Here is a 25,514-nt window from a genome sequence, read left to right as displayed (position 1 = left end):
TATATATGTATATAGACATATATACTGTATATAAATACATATATGTATACATATACATTATATGTATATATATACAGTATATATATGTGTTTATGTGTATATATAAATATATACACATACATATATACTGTATATATAAATATATACACATACATATATACTGTATATATAAATACATATATGTATACATGTGTATATATACAGTATATGTGTATGTATATACAGTATATATATACAACAATATATATGTGTTTATATATGTACTGTATATACACATATATATGCATACATATATACATACACATACATATATATATACATACACACATATATATGTATATATATACATACAGTATATATATATATACAACAGTGTATGTGTTTATATATGTATGTATACACATACATATATACTGTATATATAAATACATATATGTATATATATATATATATGTATATATACATATATACACATACATACTGTATATACGTATATACTGTATACATAAATATATATATATGTGTATATATATACAGTATATGTGTATGTATATACAGTATATATATATATACAGCAATATATATGTGTTTGTATATGTATATACACATACATATATACATACACACATATATATACATATATATACATACAGTATATGTGTATGTATATACAGTATATATACTGTATATACAGCACTATATATATATGTGTTTATATATATGTATATATACTGTACATACACATACTGTACATATATACACACACACACACATATCTTTATATATATATGTATATATATATATATATATATATATATATATATATATATATATATATATATATATATATATATATATATATATATATATATATATATATATATATATATATATATATACTGTATATATATATATAGAATCTGACTCAGATGTGAATTGATTTGTTGTGCACCTGTAGAAAATGCTAATGACAAGAAAAGTGCTAACGTGCTAACGTGCTAGAATCTGTGAGTCTGCCGGCGTTTATGTGAAGAAATTACGTTTAAAGTCAATCGCGTATTTTTATACTTTTTGCGTGACAAGTTTTTCTTCGCTAATCACATTCTTCCGAGTTAGCATGTTAGCATGGGTGTTAGCAGGCCAGCAAACAGGCGGTCAAGTGTGAGTAGAGTCAGGTTCAAAAGGAGCGCCACTAAGAGTAGATAACGACTCCCGCAGCTTGGTGGCGCTGCGCTCCGCCCTCCCTCCGCCCGCCCCCCTTGCTCGTCCTCCCACTCTGTCCGCCGCCGCTCCTGCTCGTCGCCGCCGCCTCCGCCGCGCGGCCCGTCGTCCTCCCCGAGCTCGTTGATGCTGTCGCAGCGCTCGCCCTGGTGGCCCTCGTAGCAGTGGCAGCGGAACCGCTCGTCCAGGAGCCGCAGGTCCTGCGGCGAGTGCCACCCGCTCACGGCGAAGTCCCCGTCGCCCGAGGCCTGGATGCGGTAGCTGTCGGCGCTCAGGTGGAGGTAGTGTCGGGCCCTTGGGTCGCGGCGGACGCAGCGGCCGTTGGCCCGGCAGAGGTAGTCGCTGCACGCCTCGGCTGCCCTGGTGACGTTGGTGATGTACTGACCCAGACGCTGGCTGACGAACCAGCGCACCTTGCTGCAGTTGTGCTGCGGGGACACGGCGGGGGAGGGTGAACAAGGTGCAACGTGCGTAACAGGCCTCATGTTGCTTTTGTAAACACAGACAATTACAACGTGTTGAAAATAGCCTGCAGGCAACACGGTGGTTAGCACGTCTGCCTCACTCCTGAGGTCCACCTTTCAATGACATTCAAGTTTGCATGTTTGCCCCCTTCTGACTTTTTGAAGGTCATTGTATTATTAAAATTGTCCATGTAGTCATTATTTTTAATTATCATTGTTGTTCTTGTTATTGTTATTATTATCATTGATTATAATTATTATTATTACTTTTTAATTTATCATTATTAAAATTGTTATCATTATCATCGTCATTATTATTATTATAGTTATTACTATTGTTATTTTTGTTACTGTTATTGTTATTATTATTATTGCTATTATTTTTTTATAATAAAATTGTTACTATTATTATTATCAATTTTGTTACTGTTATTGTTATTATTATTATTATTATTATTATTACTCTTAATATTATTGTTATGATTACTATTGTCATTATTGTTATTATTATTACTTATAATTACTACTATCACTTATTATAATTATTATTATTATTTTTGATTATTGTTATTATTATTGCTATCATTATTAATATTGTTATTATTATCATTATTATTATTATTATTATTGATATTATTTTTGTTATTGTTATTGTTATCATTATTTTTTTAAATTATCAACATTATTATTATTATTTTTGCTAATATTATTAAAATTGTTATTATTATTATTGTTACTGTTTTTGTTCTCATTATTATTATTATTATGATTAACATTTTTATTATTATATTACTGTTAATATAAGTGATATTATTATTTTTTATTATTATTACTTTTAATTATTGTTAATATTATGATTGCTGTTATTATTATTAAAATTGTTTTTATTATTATGTCCAGGGTGTACCCCGCCTTCCGCCCGATTGTAGCTGAGATAGGCTCCAGCGCCCGCCGCGACCACGAAGGGAATAAGCGGTAGAAAATGGATGGATGGATTATTGTTACTGTTAATATTATTGTTAATATTCATTTTTATTATTATTACTTTTATAATCTTTGTAATTATTATTATTATTAAAATAATAATAATTATTATTATCATTACATTATTATTATCATTACTGTTATTATTATTATTATTGTTATTGTTAATATTATTGTTATTATTATTAGTGCTATTATTATTATTATTTTATTGTATTTTTGTATCATTATTGTTATTAGTATTATTATTACTATATTATTGTTATAAACATTATTATCATCATTTTATTATTCATAATATTAATATTATCATTATTATTATTATTATTATTATAATCATTATTCATATTATTATTATTATTATTATTATTACATTGCCAGTGTTGCAAGGGAGGCGCTCCACTTGCAGTTATGCTATCCTGCCAGTAGGTGGTAGAGATGAGATTTATGGCTCTATGAAGGGAGCCGGATCTTTAGGAGACGTTCCTTTCAAAGAGCCGTTCAAAAACTAGCTCGTTGTTATAGTTCTAAAAGTTATTTTGATCCATAAATAATGGCTATTGTAAGATAAGATGCTGATCAGAATGATTTTAATTCACACAAATATTAGAAAATGGCGGGAATTGTTGGGAAATGTTGGGAGTTTTTATCGTAAACATTCAATAAGGCAGCGCCATATTTCCATTCCTTGACAGTCACAACACTAGTTTGAATTTTCATTCACTTAAAACACTTTGTAGCACAAGAGCATTTGAACAATAGAGAGATAAAATACACAAATAATAAGTAAAAATTAAATACACTTAAAATACAACTAGAGTAAAATTTCGGAAGAAACAACATTTGAAAAACATAGTTATTTTAAAAAACAGTATTAAAAAAAAGTATTATCTAAAATATTAAAACAAATTATTATTATTAAAAACAATTAGATTATTTAAAAACGCTATTTTAAAAACAGTATTATTAAAAATAGTATTAGTTGAAAAATAGCATTATTTAAAAAACAGTATTATTTTAATAACTGTATTGCCAATTAAAAACAATATTATTTGAAAAACAGGATTATTATTTAAAAACAGTATTTGAAAAACAGTTTCATAAAAACAGTATTAATATTAGAAAACATTATTTAAAAAATGTTATTTGAAAAACAGTATAATTAAAACTGAATTAATATTAAGAAACAGTATTTTTATTTGAAAAACATTACTTAAATAGTATTTGAAAAACAGTAGTATTAAAAACGGTATTAATATAAAAAAAAACAGTATTAGTATTAAAAACAGTATTAGTATTTTTTTAATATATTTAAAATCAGACTTATTATTTAAAAACATATAGTTATTTATATATTTTATTCATGTTTTTTATTAAATACAAATGCTTTGTTTTGTTTGGTTAAACTTCCAGTCCAGTCGCTGGTCAGGTGGGCAATCGCCGACACTTGATCTGCATGTTCATCAAAAATCGGCTCCCATCTTCCCTTAAAAGGGCCGTTCAAAAGATTCGATTGTTCGCAAACGTCACATCTCTTGTCGGTGACTAACAGTGACCCTGATCACCATTCAGCAAAAAGAGGGCGCTTTCACACATTTCAGGTGGGTAACATGCCTTAAAGTCACTTTTATTGCTCTGATGAAGGTCATAGATGAGTTAAGTTCAGTGTGAGTGAAAACAAGACAATATAAATAACTTATTAGATCTTAATGGCAGCTGAAAAGGAGGAGCCTAAGATGCTAACGTTAGCATGCTGCTAATCGCTAAAGGCTAGCCACACTTACTTGTGTGATATATTTATGTATACTATATATTATAGTATATTGTATTTATTTATGTTGTGTATATTTGAAGGGAATATACATTGATAAATAGTGTTCTAGTTCATAGGACATATTGGCCAAACAATGCTAATGTACAGTGCTAACTGCTAGTACAAAATAATATATTTCAATCATTTTGTGAATGTCTTGAACATTTACTAGTTGATAAAATAATGATTTTTGAGAAACTGTGTAGATATGATGAAAATAATCATGATAAAAGCCGTTTTTTTGGTTTAAATGATGTATCATCTCGTGTTGTGTTTGGGGGTGGCCGATACTGGGAATTTTGTGTGATCTGATATCAGGGATACCAGTATTGTCGATAGTTGCAACTTCGCCGTTTATTTGGAACGTGCATATTAGTTGTAGTTTTCATTAACACATTTGAAGATGTGGGAATCGCCATGTAAAATCGCTAATGCTAATCAGTAGCATGCCAATAGCAAAGCCATTGTATGTTAGCATCAAGCTAGGGCCTTTTTGGAAAAGTGGAGCCTTGCTGCACTCGCGTTCGAGCGTTTTTTGAGTCATTGTCTTCGCTAAAGACATACAAAGCCCTCACGTGTGCATGGAGCGAACCCTCCCAACAAAAAAATACTACTTCTATCAAGTTGTTTGTCTTGATGCCACTTCAGCGTGGTGGTGGGCGTGTCCTTACCCGAGACGACGTCAGGTTCAGGTCGCCCCAGATGACGAAGCCTGCGGCGCCGAGTGCCGCACTCTCCCCGATGGTGTGGACCAGGTCTTTCTGCACACAGGACAGGACACGAGTGGAGAGGAGGAGGTGAGTGTTCTTACTCTAAATGTCCGCTAGATGGCAGTAGTAATGAAAAATATTCAACAGAAAAATTTAACGCTTTTGTTTTTTTGCCAAGTTGGGTTAAAAAAAAATATTTAGACATGCGGCCAAAGAGGAATATGTTTATAAAAAATGAGGGCCGCACTAAAAAAAAACATGCGGGGGCCATTTTGATTTATTATATACAAAACCTATATTATATACATATTATATAATGTATACATATACCGTATTTTTCGGACTATAAGTCACAGTTTTTTTCATAGTTTGGCTATGGGGGTGCGACTTATACTCAGGAGCGACTTATGTGTGAAATTATTAACACATTACCGTAAAATATCAAATAATATTATTTAGCTCATTCACTATTCTTTATATATTTTAAATTGCCTTTCAAATGTCTATTCTTGGTGTTGGGTTTTATCAAATAAATGTCCCCAAAAAATACGACTTATACTCCAGTGCGACTTCTATGCTTTTTCCTTCTTTATTATGCATTTTCGGCAGGTGCGACTTATACTCCGAAAAATACGGTATATATATATATATATATATATATATATATATATATATATATATATATATATATATATATATATATATATATATATATATATGTTAGGCCAGGAAAAAACATAGAGGCTATAGCATCCCTACAAGCCTGTTTCGCAGGTTTCCCTGCTCCCCCTGACCTGCTATATATATATATATATATATATATATATATATATATATATATATATATATATATATATATATATATATATATATATATATATATATATATATATATATATATATATATATATATATATATATATACATATGTCTTAATTAGATTATCCAAAAAATAGTGCTCGATACCGTGGTAGAGCGTAATATGTATGTGTGGGAAATCCTCAGGAGAATCTCCTGAGGATTGAGGAAAACCCCTCATGAAACAGGCCTGTAGAGATGAAATAGTCTTGTGATTTTTTTCCCACACATACATATACATATATATATATATATATATATATATATATATATATATATATATATATATATATATATATATATATATATATATATATATATATATATATGTGTCTTTTGTATTTGTGGTTGTGTTGTTTTTTGCCTGAGAGTAACGAGCAAACCTTGTTTAATACATGTAGTGTTAAATTTGACCAGTAGAGGGCGACAACGCTAATAGTGATAAATTGTGTCATTTCTATACGTGAACATTTGTAGTTTATTGTGTGAATATTATTTATGTAAAATACACAATGGACAATATACTTTTATGTTTATTTTATTTGTATATTTTCAGTCTTACAAACCTATATGAAGGAAGAAGTGTACAAAAATAAAACTATGGAAGGAAAATAATTCCAAAGAAGGAACATCAATCCTCATCAAAAACTGGTGCTTCTTTTTCTTCATGTTGTTAACTAGCTGCACGCGCTGGAAACGAGTAGCGAGGGCAGAATAATGAATTTACGGACAGTGCAGTGTGAAAGCCGATGTGTTTATTTTGTAATTAAGTAAACACAGTCTCAAGGGAATATGACCTGCCGGGGCACTTTCTGACGAAACATCCACATTTCGATGTCCGGCTCCTGAGCCCTTGGGCTCTTGAAGCTGCGGCCCTCTTCATTATGTAGTTGAATAGTATTAGAATTACTTAACTTATTCTTGAATTTTAATCGTATTCAACAATTTTGGCTAACCTACTTAAAGTGTACAACCTTGTCAAATGATTTGAACGCATGTGTTTATCACAAAGATTAGTATCAAGGCTTAGGTCAGACTGATTACAAAATAAATACTAATCAAATATACTGCAAAAGAGACTTGTAAAAAACGATGAAAATTTAATTTTTATACAATTACCTGTTAAAATAATGTAAAAACTAAATAAAAAATATGTTTCTGTCAGTAAATTTACAATTTCACCATTTTAGTCATAATTTTTGCGCTTAAGTAACTTCTCTATGACTTTAGCTGAAGACTTCTTCTGTTTGTTTGTTATTGTCATTACTGCCACAAGTGGTGGGAAAAGTGTATTACAATTGAATTACCGCTGCGGCCCAGACTGACTACAGCTGAGAAACAGATATTTTTTGGCGGTCCTCTAGGTGGCGCTCACGGCCCAACAATGGTTAAGTAAGGCTGATTTACAGTATAGCGTATAAATTGCTTTGGTAAGCCGGCGGAAAAGGTACCAACAAGCGGTACCTAGTTACTTTGGCTGGCTTCCAAATATGTGCTCAAGAAAAGGTAACTGAGACGAGGTCAGGGAGGGTTCTTACGTTGGTGAGGAAGGTGAGTGCCTCATCGCGGTAGCCCAGCCTCAGATAGACGTACGCGGGCAGGTCGTAGTCCTTAGAGGTGAGCGAGGCCACGCGCAGCGCCTCCGTCACCCTGTGGCGGGAGAAGCGGAGGTTGCCCACGCTGTTGGTGTGACTCTTCCTGATGGCGACGGAGGGGAAGAGCGCGGTGCTGCTGTTCCACAGCCAGCGCAGCTCGTCGTTCCTCATGCTCTCCAGCAGGGGGCACAGGCCCGTGTAGTTGTCCTCGTGGAGGTTGTAGTTGTGGCAGTCGGGGTAGAGGTAGAACCCCCAGAGGCCGTTGGGGCGCAGGCGCGTCCCGAGCTGGATGGTCCTTTGCATGAACGCCCGGGCGCTCTTCTCGAAGCGGCGCCTCGCCAGCTCCTCCACCTGCGCCGCCGTCACGTTGATGTACGCCTTAGTGGTCAGCTCGCGGGATTTCCGCCGGTAGATGTCCTTCTTGTGCCAGTTGCGGCTCCATTGAGGCCGCCAGAACTCCCAGTCGATGACTGCCAGGCCGCGGAAGTCCTCGGCGGGGATGAAGTGCTTGATGTCCTGGTAGGCCTTGAACAGGTGCGTGTCCAGGCTGCAGTTCTGCGGCAGGCCGCCGTGCACGGCGCCGCCCTGCGCCGTGTAGCGGGGGTAGTTGCCCAGTCGGTTGGCGTAGAAGATGGTGACGTTCTGGCCCGTCCAGTCGGCGCGCGGGCTACCGTGGATGTGGAAGACGTGGTCCAGGTTGGCCGTGACGTTGTACTTGATGGCGCACATGTCCAGGGGGGCGTTCCACGCCGCTATGAAGGGCTTGCGGCCGATCAGGGGCAGCTTGGCTGGTTTCTGCCCGATGGCGGCGTGGAAGAGCAGCAGGAGCCATGAGAAGGCGAGGGTGACCGGAACCACGTTCTGGGAGAGGGATGTCCTGCCTGCCGGCCCCTTGGGCATCCTGGTGATCAGTCGCAGGAGCTGTCACTCATCCTGAGGAGAAAATGATGGCAATGAACATAAACACCACTTGAAAGGTAGCCAACATTCTCCAGTCTCCTCAAAGTCATTAGAGTAAGGGTGTCCAAAGTCTGGCCAGAGGGCCTTTTGTGGCCCACACCTAATTTTTCAACAGCTTGCGGTGCATTTCTAAAAAATGATATAAAAAAAAAAAAACATGAAACAAAAAAAATGTGGAATAAAACAGCAAACAGGTGAAATTTAACTAGAAAATGTTGCAGTGTGGACTCTAATAACACAAAGCTATCATGCAGTCCTTTTTTAACTTTGAAACTGTCAGTGCTCAAAAAATAATAAAAACGTATCATTGACGGATGGATCGGAAATTGATCTAGAGATTTAAGCGCTAAAAGTAAAAGAAAAACTGTGACTTATTTTTAACACTTTTATGATTGGGAACCTTTTAGGTCCCCAAGAATTTTAGTGAGATTTTATTTTTTATTTTTTTAACTGTCATATCTCAAAAAATAACGAACCAAGAGCATTTTTGCTATTCATTATTGACCTATTTAGGGCTCCACTTACATCACACAAATATTCCACTTTGGAATATTTATGAGGGGATAATATTGAACATTTTGTGTATTTCCTAATAAAAAGGGTTTTGACAAAAAAAGCTTACAACATAAAAACAATATTTCAAAGGATAGATCTGAAGTTGATCTATAGATACACGAGCATATATTCATATAAAAAATATATATGACTTACAGTATATTTAACACTATTGACTGGGACCTAAAAGGGTCCCCAAGATGTTTAGTGTTTTTTTTTTAAAACTGTCATAGCTCCAAAAATAATAATGAACCAAGACTAATGTTGTTATGAATTATTGACATATTTAAGGCTCAAATTATTTCACATCAAATTTTCCACTTTTAACATTTTTGAGGGGATAATGTTGAACATTGTGTGTTTTCCTATTAAAGAAGAAGGTTTTGACAAAAAGCCTACAACATAAAAAGATTAAAACTTTATTTCAAAGAATAGACCTGAAGTTGATCTACAGATATTTAAGCATTGAAAGTATCTACCATATATAAAAAATTAACAAATAAATGACTTACTTTTAACACTTTAATCTCTGGGGCCCTTTTGGCTCTCCAAGAATGTAAATGGGATTTTTGTTTTAAACTGTTATAGCTTAAAAATAATAGTGAACCAAGAGTAATGCTGTTATGAATATTGACATATTTTGGGCTCCAATTAGGCACATCAAAAATTCCACTTTACACATTTTTGAGGGGATAAGATTGCACATTTTGTGTTTTTCCAAAAAAAATAAAATAATTTTTTTGTACACAAAAGCCTACGACATTACAATCAAATGTCAAATGATTGATCTGAAGTTGATCTAAAAATATTTATATTTATATATATATATATAAAAAGATAATATACATTATATTGCCAAAAGTATTTGGCCACTCATCCAAATGATCAGAATTATGGTGTGGGGTTGTTTTTCAGGGGCTGGGCTTGGCCCCTTAGTTCCAGTTAAAGTAACTTTAAATGCTCCAGGATACCAAAACATTTTGGACAATTCCATGCTCCCAACCTTGTGGGAACAGTTTGAAGCGGGCCCCTTCCTCTTCCAAAAGGACAAGGTCCATAAAGACATGGATGACAGAGTCTGGTGTGGATGAACTTGACTGGCCTGCACAGAGTCCTAACCTGAACCAGATAGAACACCTTTGGGATGAATTAGAACGAAGACTGAGAGCCAGGCCATCTCGACCAACATCAGTGTGTGACCTCACCAATGCGCTTTTGGAAGAATGGTCAAAAATTCCTATAAACACACTCCGCGACCTTGTGGACAGCCTTCCCAGAAGAGTTGAAGCTGTAATAGCTGCAAAAGGTGGACCCACATCATATTGAACCCTATGGGTTAGGAGTGGGATGGCACTTAAAGTTCATATGTGAGTCAAGGCAGGTGGCCAAATACTTTTGGCAATATAGTGTATGACCTATTTTGAACACTTTAATGACTGGGACCCTTTCGGATCTTTGGGACCTTTAACAGTCACCAAAGTTGAGGTAAGCCCTATATTAGGTATTGCTTTTGAAAATGGACAAAACCAAAATGCATGCTTTTGCTTTACTTTTCTTTTTTTTCCGCTCTTCAGTGTGTGGCCCTCAGTGGAAAACATTTGGACACCCCTGCTTTAAATCTTCTTTGTTTCTTCTTCACCGTTCATGGATGACAAAGCTGCAGGACTTTCCACAATTTGGCTGCATGCTGGAATTACACGCTGCATTACAAACAAATCCTTCTACATATTTGGAGTAACAAGTCACTCCCTAATTGTCTTGATTCCTGTAGCGAGACACTTTGAACACATATGTTTCCAAAGGTCAGAGGTCACAACGAGGAAGTCTTGTGACATCCACAGAGCTGAAACACGAGCTGAACGCTCTGACCGCAGCTGGAGCCTCAATGAGAGACGCTCCCGCCAAGCGTCTCGTTGTGGTTTGTGGCATCACAGGCGCTGTTGTGCGGTCCCAACATGTCGCCCAACAAGCATGAGTCCACTCTTACATGAAACAGGATCCTAGTCAGCAGGTCATGACATGAAACAGGAAGTACGACCATGTCAGCAGGTCATAACATGAAACAGGAAGTACGACCATGTCAACAGGTCATGACATGAAACAGGAAGTATGTGGTAAGGACCATGTCAACAGGTCATGACATAAAACAGGAAGTATGTGGTAAGGACCATGCTAGCAGGTCATGACACGAAACAGGAAGTATGTGGTAAGGACCATGTTAGCAGGTCATGACACGAAACAGGAAGTATGTGGTAAGGACCACGTCAGCAGGTCATAACACGAAACAGGAAGTATGTGGTAAGCACCATGTTAGCAGGTCATGACATGAAACAGGAAGTATGTGGTAAGGACCATGTTAGCAGGTCATGACATGAAAAAGGAAGTATGTGGTAAGGACCATGTCAGCAGGTCATGACACGAAACAGGAAGTATGTGGTAAGGCCCATGTTAGCAGGTCATGACACGAAACAGGAAGTATGTTGTAAGGACCATGCTAGTAGGTTATGACACGAAACAGGAAGTATGTGGTAAGGACCATGCTAACAGGTCATGACACGAAACAGGAAGTATGTGATAAGGACCATGTTAGCAGGTAATGACATGAAACAGGAAGTATGTGGTAAGGACCATGTTAGCAGGTCATGACACGAAACAGGAAGTATGTGGTAAGGACCATGCTAGCAGGTCATGACATGACACAGGAAGTACCGTATTTTCCGCACTATAAAGCGCACCTAAAAACCAAAAATCTTCTCAAAAGCTGACAGATGCGCCTTACAATCCGGTGCGCCTTATATATGGACCAATATTGAGCCACAACAAACCAAAAATTCATTTTCATAAAGTTTAGGTCTCGCAATTACGGTAAACAGCCGCCAACTTCTTTTTCCCCGTAGAAGAAGAAGCGCTTCTTCTTCGGTAAGCAGCCGCCCCCGTAGAAGAAGAAGCGCGCGGTGCATGCTGGGATATGACGTTTCATTTCCATTTGTGTGTTTCTGTAAAGACCCCAAAATGGCTCCTACTAAGAGACACGCTTACGACGCAGAGTTCAAACTCAAGGCAATCAGTCACGCAGTAGAACACGGGAATAGAGCAGCCGGGTGGATTGACAAAATAACTCCAGCTGCTGGATATTGGTGTCAACAGGGCATTCAAAGCTAGACTGCAAACTGCGTGGGAACAGTGGATGACAGAAGACGAACACACGTTCACCAAGACAGGGAGACAGCGCCGGACGACATACGCCACTATCTGCCAGTGGATCGTAAATGCCTGGGCTGATATATCAGTCTCAACTGTGGTCCGAGCTTTCAGGAAGGCGGGAATTGTCACTGAACTGCTGGACAACAGCAGCGACACTAACTCCATTAATGACTTCGATGAGACGGAGCCCAACTATTTAATTCGGACACTGAAGAAGAAGAATTTGAGGGATTTGTGGATGAGGAATAACTTCAGAAAGTGAGCTTTAAATGTTTATTTTGTGTGTTGTGTTGTGTGACATTAACGTTTGAGCAATGTTGTTATTGATATTATTGCTCTGCACTATTTTGAGTGTTACTATATTGTGATTGCACGTTTGATTTACCGTAACACGAGTAAATCAGCTGTTTATTCATTTTGGGAGTGAACAGAGTTGTCAGAACGCTGGTTTGTAATATATTAGTAAAGTTTGACTGACCTATCTGACTGTTTTGTTGACATTCCCTTTAGCGCAGCTCCATCTAATGGATGCATAGGTGCGCCTTATAATCCGGTGCGCCTTATATGTGAACAAAGTTTTAAATATGCCATTCATTGAAGGTGCGCCTTATAATCCGGTGCGCCTTATAGTGCGGAAAACACGGTATGTGGTAAGGACCATGCTAGCAGGTCATGACACGAAACAGGAAGCATGTGGTAAGGCCCATGCTAGCAGGTCATGTGCACACCAGGAAGTAGTTGGAGTTCAATGTGTGGACCCTCCTTATTGGGACTTTCCAGCCAAGCCCGGAGCTTCCTTTGTTTTTTCACCGCACCTTTGGGAAGGGTCGGGTGTTTGTGGATTGATGGACTCTTATTGAAGACAGTGCGTGGTACGCCGCTTGGACTCGCTGAACTCAGGAAGACACAATAAAGGACAAACTGGATTCCAGGAAGGAGAGAGGCGGACGGGATAGGTTGGATTGAACCCGAGGCCATCTGCCATGTGAACCACTACACGACCAACGTACACATGCTGTTCTGCATAGGCAGTAAAGGTATGAAAATGTCATGTCACGGTGAGTATGACCAAAATGATCACGCTTCTTTTGTTGAATGTGCTCAAAAAGTACTTCTAACCACACTGAAATATTTTAACGTTTGATTTCAAAAACACATGAAATAAATAAACACAAATACTGTACATAAAACAAAACAACACGCCAACTTTATTGGCAGGAAAAAGATAGAATACTGTTCTGGCTTTTTAGGAGCCATATTATTTTTATTTGTTTAAATTCGTTCAACTTCTTCCGTTTTAATTTGATAAGATTTGACAGTGTTTTTTTAATAGTAAAAGAAAAATGGCTGTTGGGCGCTTTTACTTACAGTTTATGTTAACTTTCTGTTGTAGACATTTGTGTTGTATTCCTCTCAGTGTAGAACGATCACTGTGCCACATCATTTAATGTGGTCCGCCATGTCATGTAATGTAGACTTCCATGTCTTTTAATGTGGCCTGCCACATCATTAAAGTTGTACGCCACATCATTTGAAGTGCTCCGCCATGGCATTTAATGTTTTTTAATGTAGACTTCCATGTCTTTTATGTGGCTTGCCATTTCATATAACGTTGTTTTCCGCATCATTTAACGTGGTCTTCTATGTCATTTTATCTAGACTTCCAAAACTTTTAATGTGGCCTGCCACATCATTAATGTCATAAAATGTTGTGTTCCGCATCATTTAATATGGTCTTACAAATTTAAAATGGCCTCCCACATCATTAACGTGGTTGGCCATGTCATAAAATGTTGTTTTCCGCATCATTTAATGTGGTCTTACAAATTTAAAATGACCTCCCACATCATTAATGTGGTTGGCCATGTCATAAAATGTTGTGTTCCGCATCATTTAACATGGTCTTACAAATTTAAAATGGCCTCCCACATCATTAACGTGGTTGGCCATGTCATAAAATGTTGTTTTCCGCATCATTTAATGTGGTCTTACACGTCATTTAACGTGGTCTTCTACGTCAGTGGTCCCCAACCACCGATTGGTACCGGGCCGCACAAGAAATAATTTTTTTTATTTTTTTATTTTTTTTATTTTTATTTTTTTGTTATTAAATCAACATAAAAAACACAATATTTACATTAGATATCAATATAGATCAATACAGTCTGCAAGGATACAGTCCGTAAGCACACATGATTGTATTTCTTTATTTAAAAAAAAAATTAAAAAATACCCACCCCCCTCCGTGGGACAAATTTTCAAGTGTTGACCGGTCCGCAGCTACAAAAAGGTTGGGGACCACTGTTCTACGTCATTTAATGTAGTCTTCCCCATCTTTTAAATTGGCCTGCCACATCATTAATATCATAAAATGTTGTTTTCCGCATCATTTAACGTGCCGTGGTCTTCTACGTCATTTAATGTAGTCTTCCACATCTTTTAAAGTGGCCTGCCACATCATAAAATGTTGTTTTCCGCATCATTTAACGTGGTCGTCTACGTCATTTAACGTGGTCTTCCACATCTTTTAAAGTGGAGTGGCCTGCCACATCATAAAATGTTGTTTTCCGCATCATTTAACGTGGTCTTCTACGTCATTTAACGTGGTCTTCCACATCTTTTAGTTTGGCCTGCCACATCATTAATGTCATGAAATGTTGTTTTCCGCATCGTTTAATGTGGTCTTCTACGTCATTTAACGTGGTCTTCTACATTATTTAGATCCACTATGGACTGGACTCTCACAATATTATGCTAGATCCACTCGACGTCCATTACACCGGTCGGCCAGGAGGGGTCGCCACATCTGCGGTCCCCTCCAAGGTTTCTCATTGTTATCCCATTGGGTTGAGTTTTTCCTTGCCCTGATGTGGGATCTGAGCCGAGGATGTCGTTGTGGCTTGTGCAGCCATTTGAGACACTCGTGATTTAGGGCTATATAAGTAAACATCGATTGATTGATTGATTGATTTAATGTAGTGCTCCACATCTTTTAAAATGGCCTGCCACATCATTAATGTGGTTGGCCATGTAATATAATGTGTTTTTCTGCATTATTTAACGTGGTCTTACGCATCATTTAATATGGCCTGCCACATCATTAATGTGGTTGGCCTTGTCATAAAATTTGGTTTTCCGCATCATTAATGTGGTCTTCTACGTCATTTAATGCAGTCTTCCACATCTTTTAAAATGGCCTGCCACATCATTAATGTGGTGGGCCATGTCATATAATGTTGTTTTCCGCATCATTTAACACGGTCTTACACGTCATTTAATGTGGTCCTCTATGTCAGTGGTCCCCAAGCACCTGGCCGCGGCCCGGTACCGGTCCGTGGACCGATTGGTACCGGGCCGCGGCTGCAAAAGAAATTTTAAAAAAAATAAATAAAAAAAAACATTTTTTTTTTTTTTTTAAATTAAATCAATATAAAAAACACAATATATACATTATATATCAATATAAATCAATACAGTCTGCAGGGATACAGTCTGTAAGCACACATGATTGCATTTCTTTATGACAAAAAAAAAAAAAGTTTTATTTTTTTTTACTATTTACTATTACTTTTTTTGTATTGTAAACACAAATATAATACAGTATCAGTAAATTCACCAAAACGGCACCGTGGAGTTATTGAGTCTGTTAAGCTGATTGGAGAGCTAGCTTGTGCAGCTAGGGGGTCCATGGCGATGACATCTGTTTTGTTTGATCATCCGTTTTACTGCCGTGTTACAGGCAGTTAAAGGCCTACTGAAAGCCACTACTACCGACCACGCAGTCTGATAGTTTATATATCAATGATGAAATCTTAACATTGCAACACATGCCAATAAGGCCGGGTTAACTTATAAAGTGCAATTTTAAATTTCCCGCTAAACTTCCGGTTGGAAACGTCTATGTATGATGACGTATGCGCGTGACGTCACGACGGCAACGGAAGTATTCGTACCCAATGTGTCACCATACAAACTGCTCTGTTTTCATCGAACAATTCCACAGTATTCTGGACATCTGTGTTGGTGAATCTTTTGCAATTTGTTTAATGGACAATGGAGATTGCAAAGAAGAAAGTTGTAGGTGGGATCGGTGTATTAGCGGCTGGCTGCAGCAACACAACAAGGAGTACTTACTTGGATAGCAGACACGCTAGCCAACGCTAGCCGCCAACTGCATCTGTGATCGGGTGAAGTCCTTCGTCGCGCCGTCGATCGCTGGAACGCAGGTGAGCACGGGTGTTGATGAGCAGATGAGGGCTGGCTGGCGTAGGTGGAGCGCTAATGTTTTTATCATGTGGGCTCTGTACCGAGGATGTCGTTGTGGCTTGTACAGCCCTTTGAGACACTTGTGATTTAGGGCTATATAAATAAACATTGATTGATTGATTGATTGATTGATTGATTGATTGATCATAGCTCTGTGAGGTCCGGTTGCTAAGTTAGCTTCAGCGTCGTTAGCAACAGCATTGTTAAGCTTTGCCAGGCTGAGAATTATTAACCGTGTAGTTACATGTACATGGTTTAATAGTATTGTTGATCTTCTGTCTATCCTTCCAGTCAAGGATTTATTTATTTTGTTTCTATCTGCATTTGAGCCAGATGCTATCACGTTAGCTCAGTAGCTAAAGAGCTTCGCTGATGTATTGTCGTGGAAATAAAAGTCACTGTGAATGTCCATTTCGCGTTCTCGACTCTCATTTTCAAGGGGATATAGTATCCGAGGTGGTTTGAAATACAAATCCGTGATCCACAATAGAAAAAGGAGAGTGTGTGGAATCCAATGAGACCTTGTACCTAAGTTACGGTCAGAGCGAAAAAAGATACACCCTGCACTGCCTCTCTAGTTCTTCACTCTAACGTTCCTCATCCACGAATCTTTCATCCTCGCTCAAATTAATGGGGTAATCGTCGCTTTCTCGGTCCGAATCTCTCTCGCTCCATTGTAAACAACGGGGAATTGTGAGGAATCCTACCTCCGGTGTCGTCACGCTACTTCCGGTATAGGCAAGGCTTTTTTTTATCAGCGACCAAAAGTTGCAAACTTTATCGTCGTTGTTCTATACTAAATCCTTTCAGCAAAAATATGGCAATATCGCAAAATGATCAAGTATGACACATAGAATGGATCTGCTATCCCCGTTTAAATAAAAAAATGTCATTTCAGTAGGCCTTTAAGGTATGTAAATAAACATTTACAAAATATTTTTGTGTAAATAACTAATTTCACAACGTATATATCTGCGACTTATAGTCCGGTGCGGCTAATACATGGAAACATATTTATTTCCTCTAAAAATTGGTGGGTGCAGATTAAATCTCTCTATAGTCCGGAACATACAGTAACATTTAGGTTGTCACAACTTTTTAAAAAAAGCTGACATGGAATCAAACACTCCAGGCAGAAACATTCACATAAAAAACAGCCTGTCAACATTGTGGAGGCCCTGAAAAGAAGCCCGCTATGAAACGCTCCGGCCTGCGGGTCAGCCTGGAAGTGATTAGCAGAAGATTGTTGATGCTCGCGGTTCTTGCGGTTCCTCTCCTTCAAGCAAGACGCCGTCTGATTGTCTCTGCTGGAAAATGTTGTGAATGTGATCCACAGTCGCCAGGAGGTTTGGCTCCGGTTCGGACCCAGTGGGGGGTGGGGGGGGGGGGGTTCTTTGTGACTACGAACCAAGCGTCATGTTTCCTGCAAGACCAGTGCTACATCCAGTCCTGCAGGGGATCAGGAACATGACCACAGGGAAGGTCAAAGAAGCAAGTCCAGAGTTTGGAATGGGGACGTGTAATTTAAAAATAACACTTAAAAAAAGGACACTTGACACTTTTGGTTTGATGTTTGGAATTCAAGCTGGAGTCCAAACAGCTTGCCAAAGAGCAGAAGCCAAAAAAAGAGATTTCCTCACACGCGCCATCTGTCATGTAAACAAGTCCGCCATCGCACCTCACTCATGGATGCTGACTCTGGGAATGTTTCTGCACTAGAGATGGAACCATGAACGCTAGTGTTAATAACCACGGTAAAACTCCCGCCGTTTTAGATTAATAAAAAAAAAAACTCATAGCGCTAACTCGCCAAAATGCTAACATGACAAGACATTAACTAGTTTTTTTTTCGCTGACAGCCACGATGCTAGCAAACCCACTGAAAAGGTGTGTTATTGTTTGTGCTATGGCGCCATCTTTTGAACGAGGTGCTGCAGTACTCCATTGCAACTAGGGATGTCCGATAATGGCTTTTTGCCGATATCCGATATACCGATATTGTCCAACTCTTTAATTACCAATACTGATATCAACCGATACCGATATCAACCGATACCGATATATACAGTCGTGGAATTAACACATTATTATGCCTAATTTGGACAACCAGGTATGGTGAAGATAAGGCCATTTTTTAAAAAAATAAATAAATAAAATAAATAATTTAAAAACATTTTCTTGATTAAAAAAGAAAGTAAAACAATATAAAAACAGTTACATAGAAACTAGTAATTAATGAAAATGAGTAAAATTAACTGTTAAAGGTTAGTACTATTAGTGGACCAGCAGCACGCACAATCATGTGTGCTTACGGACTGTATCCCTTGCAGACTGTATTGATATATATTGATATATAATGTAGGAAGCAGAATATTAATAACAGAAAGAAACAACCCTTTTGTGTGAATGGGGGAGGGAGGTTTTTTGGGTTGGTGCACTAATTGTAAGTGTATCTTGTGTTTTTTATGTTGATTTATTAAAAAAAAAAACACACAAAAAAACGATACCGATAATAAAAAAAACGATTCCGATAATTTCCGATATTACATTTTAAAGCATTTTCCGGCCGGTAATATCGGCCTGCCGATATTATCGGACATCTCCAATTGCAACAATATTCTATTGTAGAGCCTGTCGGAAATAACTCCTCCTCGCCATCAACCATCAAAACCGTCTTGACTTACTTCAAATGATCAGATCTCCGTCCAAACTGATTTGAGGTTGAGGCCTAATCATGACTGAACATCGATACCGACACCAATGCCACCGCCTTGGGGTGGAAAATTCCCCCAGACTCTCGTGAACCCTGAGTTGCACGGGGCTGCAAGGGCCCATTCAATGCTGCTTGAAGCTTTAATTTACCTTAGTTTGTGTGGACTTTCTGTGTCTGCACTGCAACCGCCTTGTGGGATAAATAAGTCTATCCTTTCCATATAATAGCATAGTATACTTTACAATAGTCTTGTAGGAACACCTACACGAAGTACCGTATTTTTCGGACTAAAAGGCACAGTTAAAATCCTTTCATTTTCTCAAAAATCGACAGTGCGCCTTATAACCCGGTGCGCATAATGTACGGAATAATTCTGGTTGTGCTTAGCGACCTCGAAGCAATTTTATTTGGTTCATGGTGTAATGATAAGTGCAACCAGTAGATGGTAGTCACTAGGGGTGTAACGGTACACAAAAATTTCGGTTCGGTACGTACCTCGGTTTAGAGGTCACGGTTCGGTTCATTTTCGGTACAGTAAGAAAACAACAAAAAATAAATTTTTGGGTTATTTATTTACCAAATTTGCAAAATCTTCCACCAAAAATATTTTTCTTAGTGGAATATTCGATGTGAAGTAATCGGAACCTTGGATAGGTCAATAATTCATAATAACATTGATTTTGATTCAATCAATCAATCAATCAATGTTTATTTATATAGCCCTAAATCACAAAAGTCTCAAAGGGCTGCACAAGCCACAACGACATCCTCGGCACAGAGCCCACACAAGGGATTCAATATTATGTTTTGAGCAATGACAGTTTGAAAGAAAAAAAAACAGCTTTGTTTTATTAGTCAACATTGCAACTTTTTCTAAATTACATTTAACCTTTAAGCTTTTTTATTTCACTTTTATTATGTTTTTGTTTATTTTAATAGTATATTTAGAATGTGCCGTGGGCCTTTAAAACATTAGCTGTGGGCCGCAAATGGCCTCCGGGGCACACTTTTGACACTCCTGCTGTAGATAATAAAAAATTAAATCTGATAAATCTATGGATAAAAAGCAGAGCCTGGCGACGCATGCGCGTTTATCATAACTCTCTCTCTCTCTCTGTCTCTGCCCCTCCCTCACCAATGCTGCTGCGCGCACAATTTGTGTTGTTTTTAACCCCTTCTTAATCCTGAACGTACATAGAAAATACACGCAACCCTAACTCAAAATGCCGGACATTTGAGGCATTTAAGAAACTCCGCCCTGACAGCTCCGCAAAAGAGGACATGTCCGGTGAAAAGAGGACGTATGGTCAGTCTATCGTAGCCCGTTAGCTGCTAGCATGCCGTGTGTTGTACCTTGGTGTGCATTGTTTACACAACGTGCGTTACGCTACTTAATATGTCCGTGTGGAAACTCGTTCGGTACACCTCCGAACCGAACCGGAACCCCCGTACCGAAACGGTTCAATACAAATACATGTACCGTTACACCCCTAGTAGTCACACATAAGAGATACGTGGAGACTGCAAGATGACGCCAGTAAACAACACTAAAACTTTAAATGTTCCATTGAAAAGTAAGAACATTACACACAGCACTCAAAAATCTGTCAAAATGTTTTAGTATGACTTCAAAGCCGCTCCGCTTGATGGATTGTCAGCCCATTACGGCTACCGTAGTCAGAGATTCAAGTATTACTATGGTGTGTGTATAAGGACCGCAAAATGGCACCCATTAGCAGACACATTATCTGTTTCGCAATATTATGCAAAACCAACTTTTCTTACTTTCTGGTACCTGCTGATGTGTATTTAAGATCGCATAAGTCCTGAAAATGTGCGCATGTCCGTGCCGACACCGTAGTCAATAAGCTTCTTCTTTTTCACTATCTTCTTGTTATGTGGCATTCACCCTCTGCTGTTGCCATTTATAATATAAAGTAGTGTAAAGTTCTAACTTTTATCTCGCTATGGAAGCGCTAAAAATGACCAGTGTAGTGGGTTTACATAATTCACCCACGGAACTTTAATTATTAGAGAGTTCCGGTCGAACGGTTGTTGTTGCACTAGTGAGCCACGGATGAGAAGACGCTGCTCCGTTGTTGATTGAGGTGAAGTCTGAATGTCATTAAAACGGTTAGCTCCATCTTTTGATACTTGTTCCACTCCCGTCCTTGCACGCTACACCGCTACAACAAAGATGACGGGGAGAAGACAGTCGAAGGTAGGGGTGTGGGAAAAAATCGATTCGAATTCGAATCGTGATTCTCACGTTGTGCGATTCAGAATCGATTTTTTTTATATATTTTTTTTTTCATTTTAATTTGTAATTTTTTTAGTTTTATTTTTTTAAATTAATCAATCCAACAAAACAATACACAGCAATACCATAACAATGCCATCCAATTCCAAAACCAAACCCGACCCAGCAACACTCAGAACTGCAATAAACAGAGCAATTGAGAGGAGACACAAACACGTCACAGAACAAACCAAAAGTAGTGAAACAAAAATGATTATTATCAACAACAGTATCAATATTAGTTACAATTTCAACATAGCAGTGATTAAAAATCCCTCATTGACATTATCATTAGACATTTATAAAAATAAAGAACAATAGTGTCACAGTGGCTTACACTTGCATCGCATCTCATAAGCTTGACAACACACTGTGTCCAATATTTTCACAAAGATAAAATAAGTCATATTTTTGGTTCATTTAATAGTTAAAACCAATTTACATTATTGCAATCAGTTGATAAAACATTGTCCTTTACAATTATAAAAGCTTTTTACAAAAATCTATTACTCTGCTTGCATGTCAGCAGACTGGGGTAGATCCTGCTGAAATCCTATGTATTGAATGAATAGAGAATCGTTTTGAATCGAAAAAATATAGTTTTTGAATCGAGAATCGCGTTGAATCGGAAAAAATTGATTTTGAATCGAATCGTGACCCCAGGAATCGATATTGAATCGAATCGTGGGACACCCAAAGATTCGCAGCCCTAGTCGAAGGTGAGCCACGTAAATAAGACCGCCGACAAAACGGCGCATCCTGAAGAGACTGTCAGAAAGCGACTTGAAGATGGTCTGTAAAACATCATCTATGCAACATTTTGACCAAGGAACCACCATTACATCTTATGTAGACCACAAGGAAATGTTTTCAATTCAGAAAAAAGTCATAATAATATGACCCCTTTAATGTGCCTTATAATCCGGTGCGCCTTTTGTATGAAAAAATACCTGAATAGACCCGCTCAATCCGGTGCGCCCTATAATTCCAGAAAATACGGTAGCTTCTTCAACACCTCCCATTCCCCTTGGAAGACTTTCAACAATGTTTTGGAGCGTGTCCATTCTAGAGCTGCTTGAACTCCTCCAATAATTACTTTCTGCACTTGAAACAGAAAATAGTCTTTGCCAAAATCAACAATTGTCCAACATGTCCTGCTAAGATGAAGAACAAAGACCTCGGAGCACACTGTCGTTGGTACATTCACTGAGCAGACCCTCCATCACCTCATTGGACAAAAAGTCTTAAAACAGTTTTTGGTTTCAACTTGTGACAGTTGCAGCGGAAAGTAAGTTCTGGTGTTGGTTCCCTCGCCGGCATTCCTTCACGCTGCGACCACCTTCTTTACAAGCGCTAAATGCAGTGTTGACCAGTCATGACCCAAACCCAAACTGCATTGTAAACACCTCACCTCCACCAAACAAAGTGCCACCATGTGCATTTTTCAACATTACTGCCATGACGGGGCCTCTCTCCTCCCGTCTCCTCCCGCTTCCTGCATCAGCAGCAGACTCCCAAGATAAACAGGACAGCGAAGGAAATAGGTGACAAAAGCCAAACGAGCAGTGACGCTGCTCACCTGTAGATGACGCTGCACGGGGGGTCTCTCGTCAGGGTTCACCACCAGGGGGTCATGTTGGCCCGAACTCATGCACTCTCTCTGACAGACTGTGTGCCAGACAAGCCCGCCATGCTGACTTTTATACTGCCCGGAGGGGAGCGGGAGGAGGGAGCGCCTCAACACAGCCATTACAACACAGGGAGGAGGGCGAGCGACATAGACACACAGTGGAGAGAGAGAGAGGAATGCTTTTAAATCCCGAGTTGAGCTCCTCACAGGGAGGACTCGTCCACGTCTCTGGAGGACTCGTCCACATCAATCAGCAGCACAACGCGACATGACAACAAGTACGCTCTGTGGATACTGTAGTTCACACTCCAACCCCCAGGGGGCGGCATGTAAGCACAAGGTGCATCGTATTGTTTTGATTTCCTGTCTTTTGGATCCATCCATCCATCCATTTTCTACCGCTTGTCCCTTTTGGGATGCTTTGATTAAATTATTAAATTTTTTTCTGCTAGCGATGCCAAGATCGATGACATTCGTTACCACTAGTGTTGTGCCGATACCAATATTTTGGTACCGGTACCGGTTCCAATTTAGATACTTTGCGGTACTTTTCGATACTTTTCTAAATAAAGGGGACCACAAAAAAATTGCATTATTTGATTTATTTTAACAAAAATTCTTACTGTACATTAAAGGCCTACTGAAACCCACTACTACCGACCACGCAGTCTGATAGTTTATATATCAATGATGAAATCTTAACATTGCAACACATGCCAATACGGCCGGGTTAACTTATAAAGTGACTTTTAAAACTTCCCGGGAAATATCCGGCTGAAACGTCGTGGTATGATGACGTATGCGCGTGACGAAGTCAGAGTAACGGAAGTTATGGTACCCGTAGAATCCTATACAAAAAGCTCTGTTTTCATTTCATAATTCCACAGTATTTTGGACATCTTTTGCAATTTGTTTAATGAACAATGAAGGCTGCAAAGAAGACAGTTGTAGGTGGGATCGGTGTATTAGCAGCGGACTACAGCAACACAACCAGGAGGACTTTGTTGGAGCGCTAGCCGCGCTAGCCGCGCTAGCCGCCGACCTCACCTTGACTTCCTACGTCTCCGGGCCGCCAAACGCATCGGGTGAAGTCCTTCGTCCTTCTGCCGATCGCTGGAACGCAGGTGAGCACGGGTGTTGATGAGTAGATGAGGGCTGGCTGGCGTAGGTGGAGAGCTAATGTTTTTAGCATAGCTCTGTGAGGTCCCGTTACTAAGTTGCTAAGTTAGCTTCAATGGCGTCGTTAGCACAGCATTGTTAACCTTCGCCAGCCTGGAAAGCATTAACCGTGTATTTACATGTCCACGGTTTAATAGTATTGTTGATTTTCTATCTATCCTTCCTTCTATCCTTTATTTTTTTGTTTCTATATGCAGTTAAAGCACGATGCTATCACGTTAGATCGTAGCTAAAGCATTTCGCCGATGTATTTTCATGGAGATAAAAGGCACTGAATGTCCATTTTGCGTTCTCGAGTCTCATTTTCAAGAGGATATAGTATCCGAGGTGGTTTAAAATACAAATCCGTGATCCACAATAAAAAAAGGAGAGTGTGGAATCCAATGAGCCAGCTTGTACCTAAGTTACGGTCAGAGCGAAAAAAGATACGTCCATCACTGTCTCTCAAGTCGTTCACTGTAACGTTCCTCATCTACGAATCTTTCATCCTCGCTCAAATTAATGGGGTAATCATCACTTTCTCGGTCCGAATCTCTCTCACTCCATTGTAAACAATGGGGAATTGTGAGGAATACTAGCTCCTGTGACGTCACGCTACTTCCGGTACAGGCAAGGCTTTTTTTTATCAGCGAGCAAAAGTTGCGAACTTTATCGTCGATTTTCTCTATTAAATCCTTTCAGCAAAAATATGGCAATATCGCGAAATGATCAAGTATGACACATAGAATGGATCTGCTATTCCCGTTTAAATTAAAAAAAATCATTTCAGTAGGCCTTTAAACATATGTTACATCTACAGTGCATTACACTGTTGCACGTTTGTCCTTAAATAAAATGGTGAACATACAAGACAACTTTGTCTTTTAGTAGTAAGTAAACAAACAAAGGCTCCTAATTTAGCTGCTGACATATGCAGTGACATATTGTGTCATTTATCATTCTATTATTTTGTCAAAATTATTAAGGACAAGTGGTAGAAAATGGATTATTAATCTACTTGTTAATTTACTGTTAATATCTGCTTACTTTCTCTTTATATCATGTTCTGTCTACACTTCTGTTA

The 25,514-nt window shown here is 38.4% G+C and overlaps 2 protein-coding genes across 2 annotated transcripts in view; one reads left to right on the top strand and one right to left on the bottom strand.

Annotated features, from left to right (window-relative positions):
- Positions 1–25,514, top strand: part of gpr37a (G protein-coupled receptor 37a) — a 121,167-nt gene that overhangs the window by 68,179 nt on the left and 27,474 nt on the right. Inside the window, exon 6 of the mRNA XM_062042976.1 lies at positions 5,131–5,279. The gene's annotated coding sequence lies outside the window, so the exon portion shown is untranslated. The remainder of the gene's footprint in view (positions 1–5,130; positions 5,280–25,514) is intronic.
- On the bottom strand, positions 1,113–23,346 carry hyal4 (hyaluronidase 4). Its single transcript, XM_062040893.1, has 4 exons — positions 23,222–23,346; positions 7,589–8,578; positions 5,154–5,243; positions 1,113–1,649 (listed from the first exon to the last, which is right to left on the bottom strand). The coding sequence occupies exons 2-4, from the start codon at positions 8,543–8,545 to the stop codon at positions 1,113–1,115; spliced, it is 1,584 nt and encodes a 527-aa protein (XP_061896877.1). The 5' UTR covers positions 8,546–8,578; positions 23,222–23,346.

This window comes from Entelurus aequoreus, linkage group LG03, assembly GCF_033978785.1.
Source record: "Entelurus aequoreus isolate RoL-2023_Sb linkage group LG03, RoL_Eaeq_v1.1, whole genome shotgun sequence".
NCBI classification, from domain to species: domain Eukaryota; kingdom Metazoa; phylum Chordata; class Actinopteri; order Syngnathiformes; family Syngnathidae; genus Entelurus; species Entelurus aequoreus.
The sequence above is the reverse complement of the archived record's forward strand: the minus strand, read 5'-3'. Positions and strand labels throughout refer to the sequence as shown.

Excerpts from the sequence above, each read along its gene's own strand:
- hyal4 (XM_062040893.1), bottom strand. The coding sequence starts at position 8,545 with ATGCCCAAGGGGCCGGCAGGCAGGACATCCCTCTCCCAGAACGTGGTT. Across the intron at positions 5,244-7,588 it reads CACTCACCTTCCTCACCAAC|AAAGACCTGGTCCACACCAT; the intron begins GTAAGAACCCTC and ends TCCTGTGTGCAG. Across the intron at positions 1,650-5,153 it reads TGAACCTGACGTCGTCTCGG|CACAACTGCAGCAAGGTGCG; the intron begins GTAAGGACACGC and ends GTGTCCCCGCAG.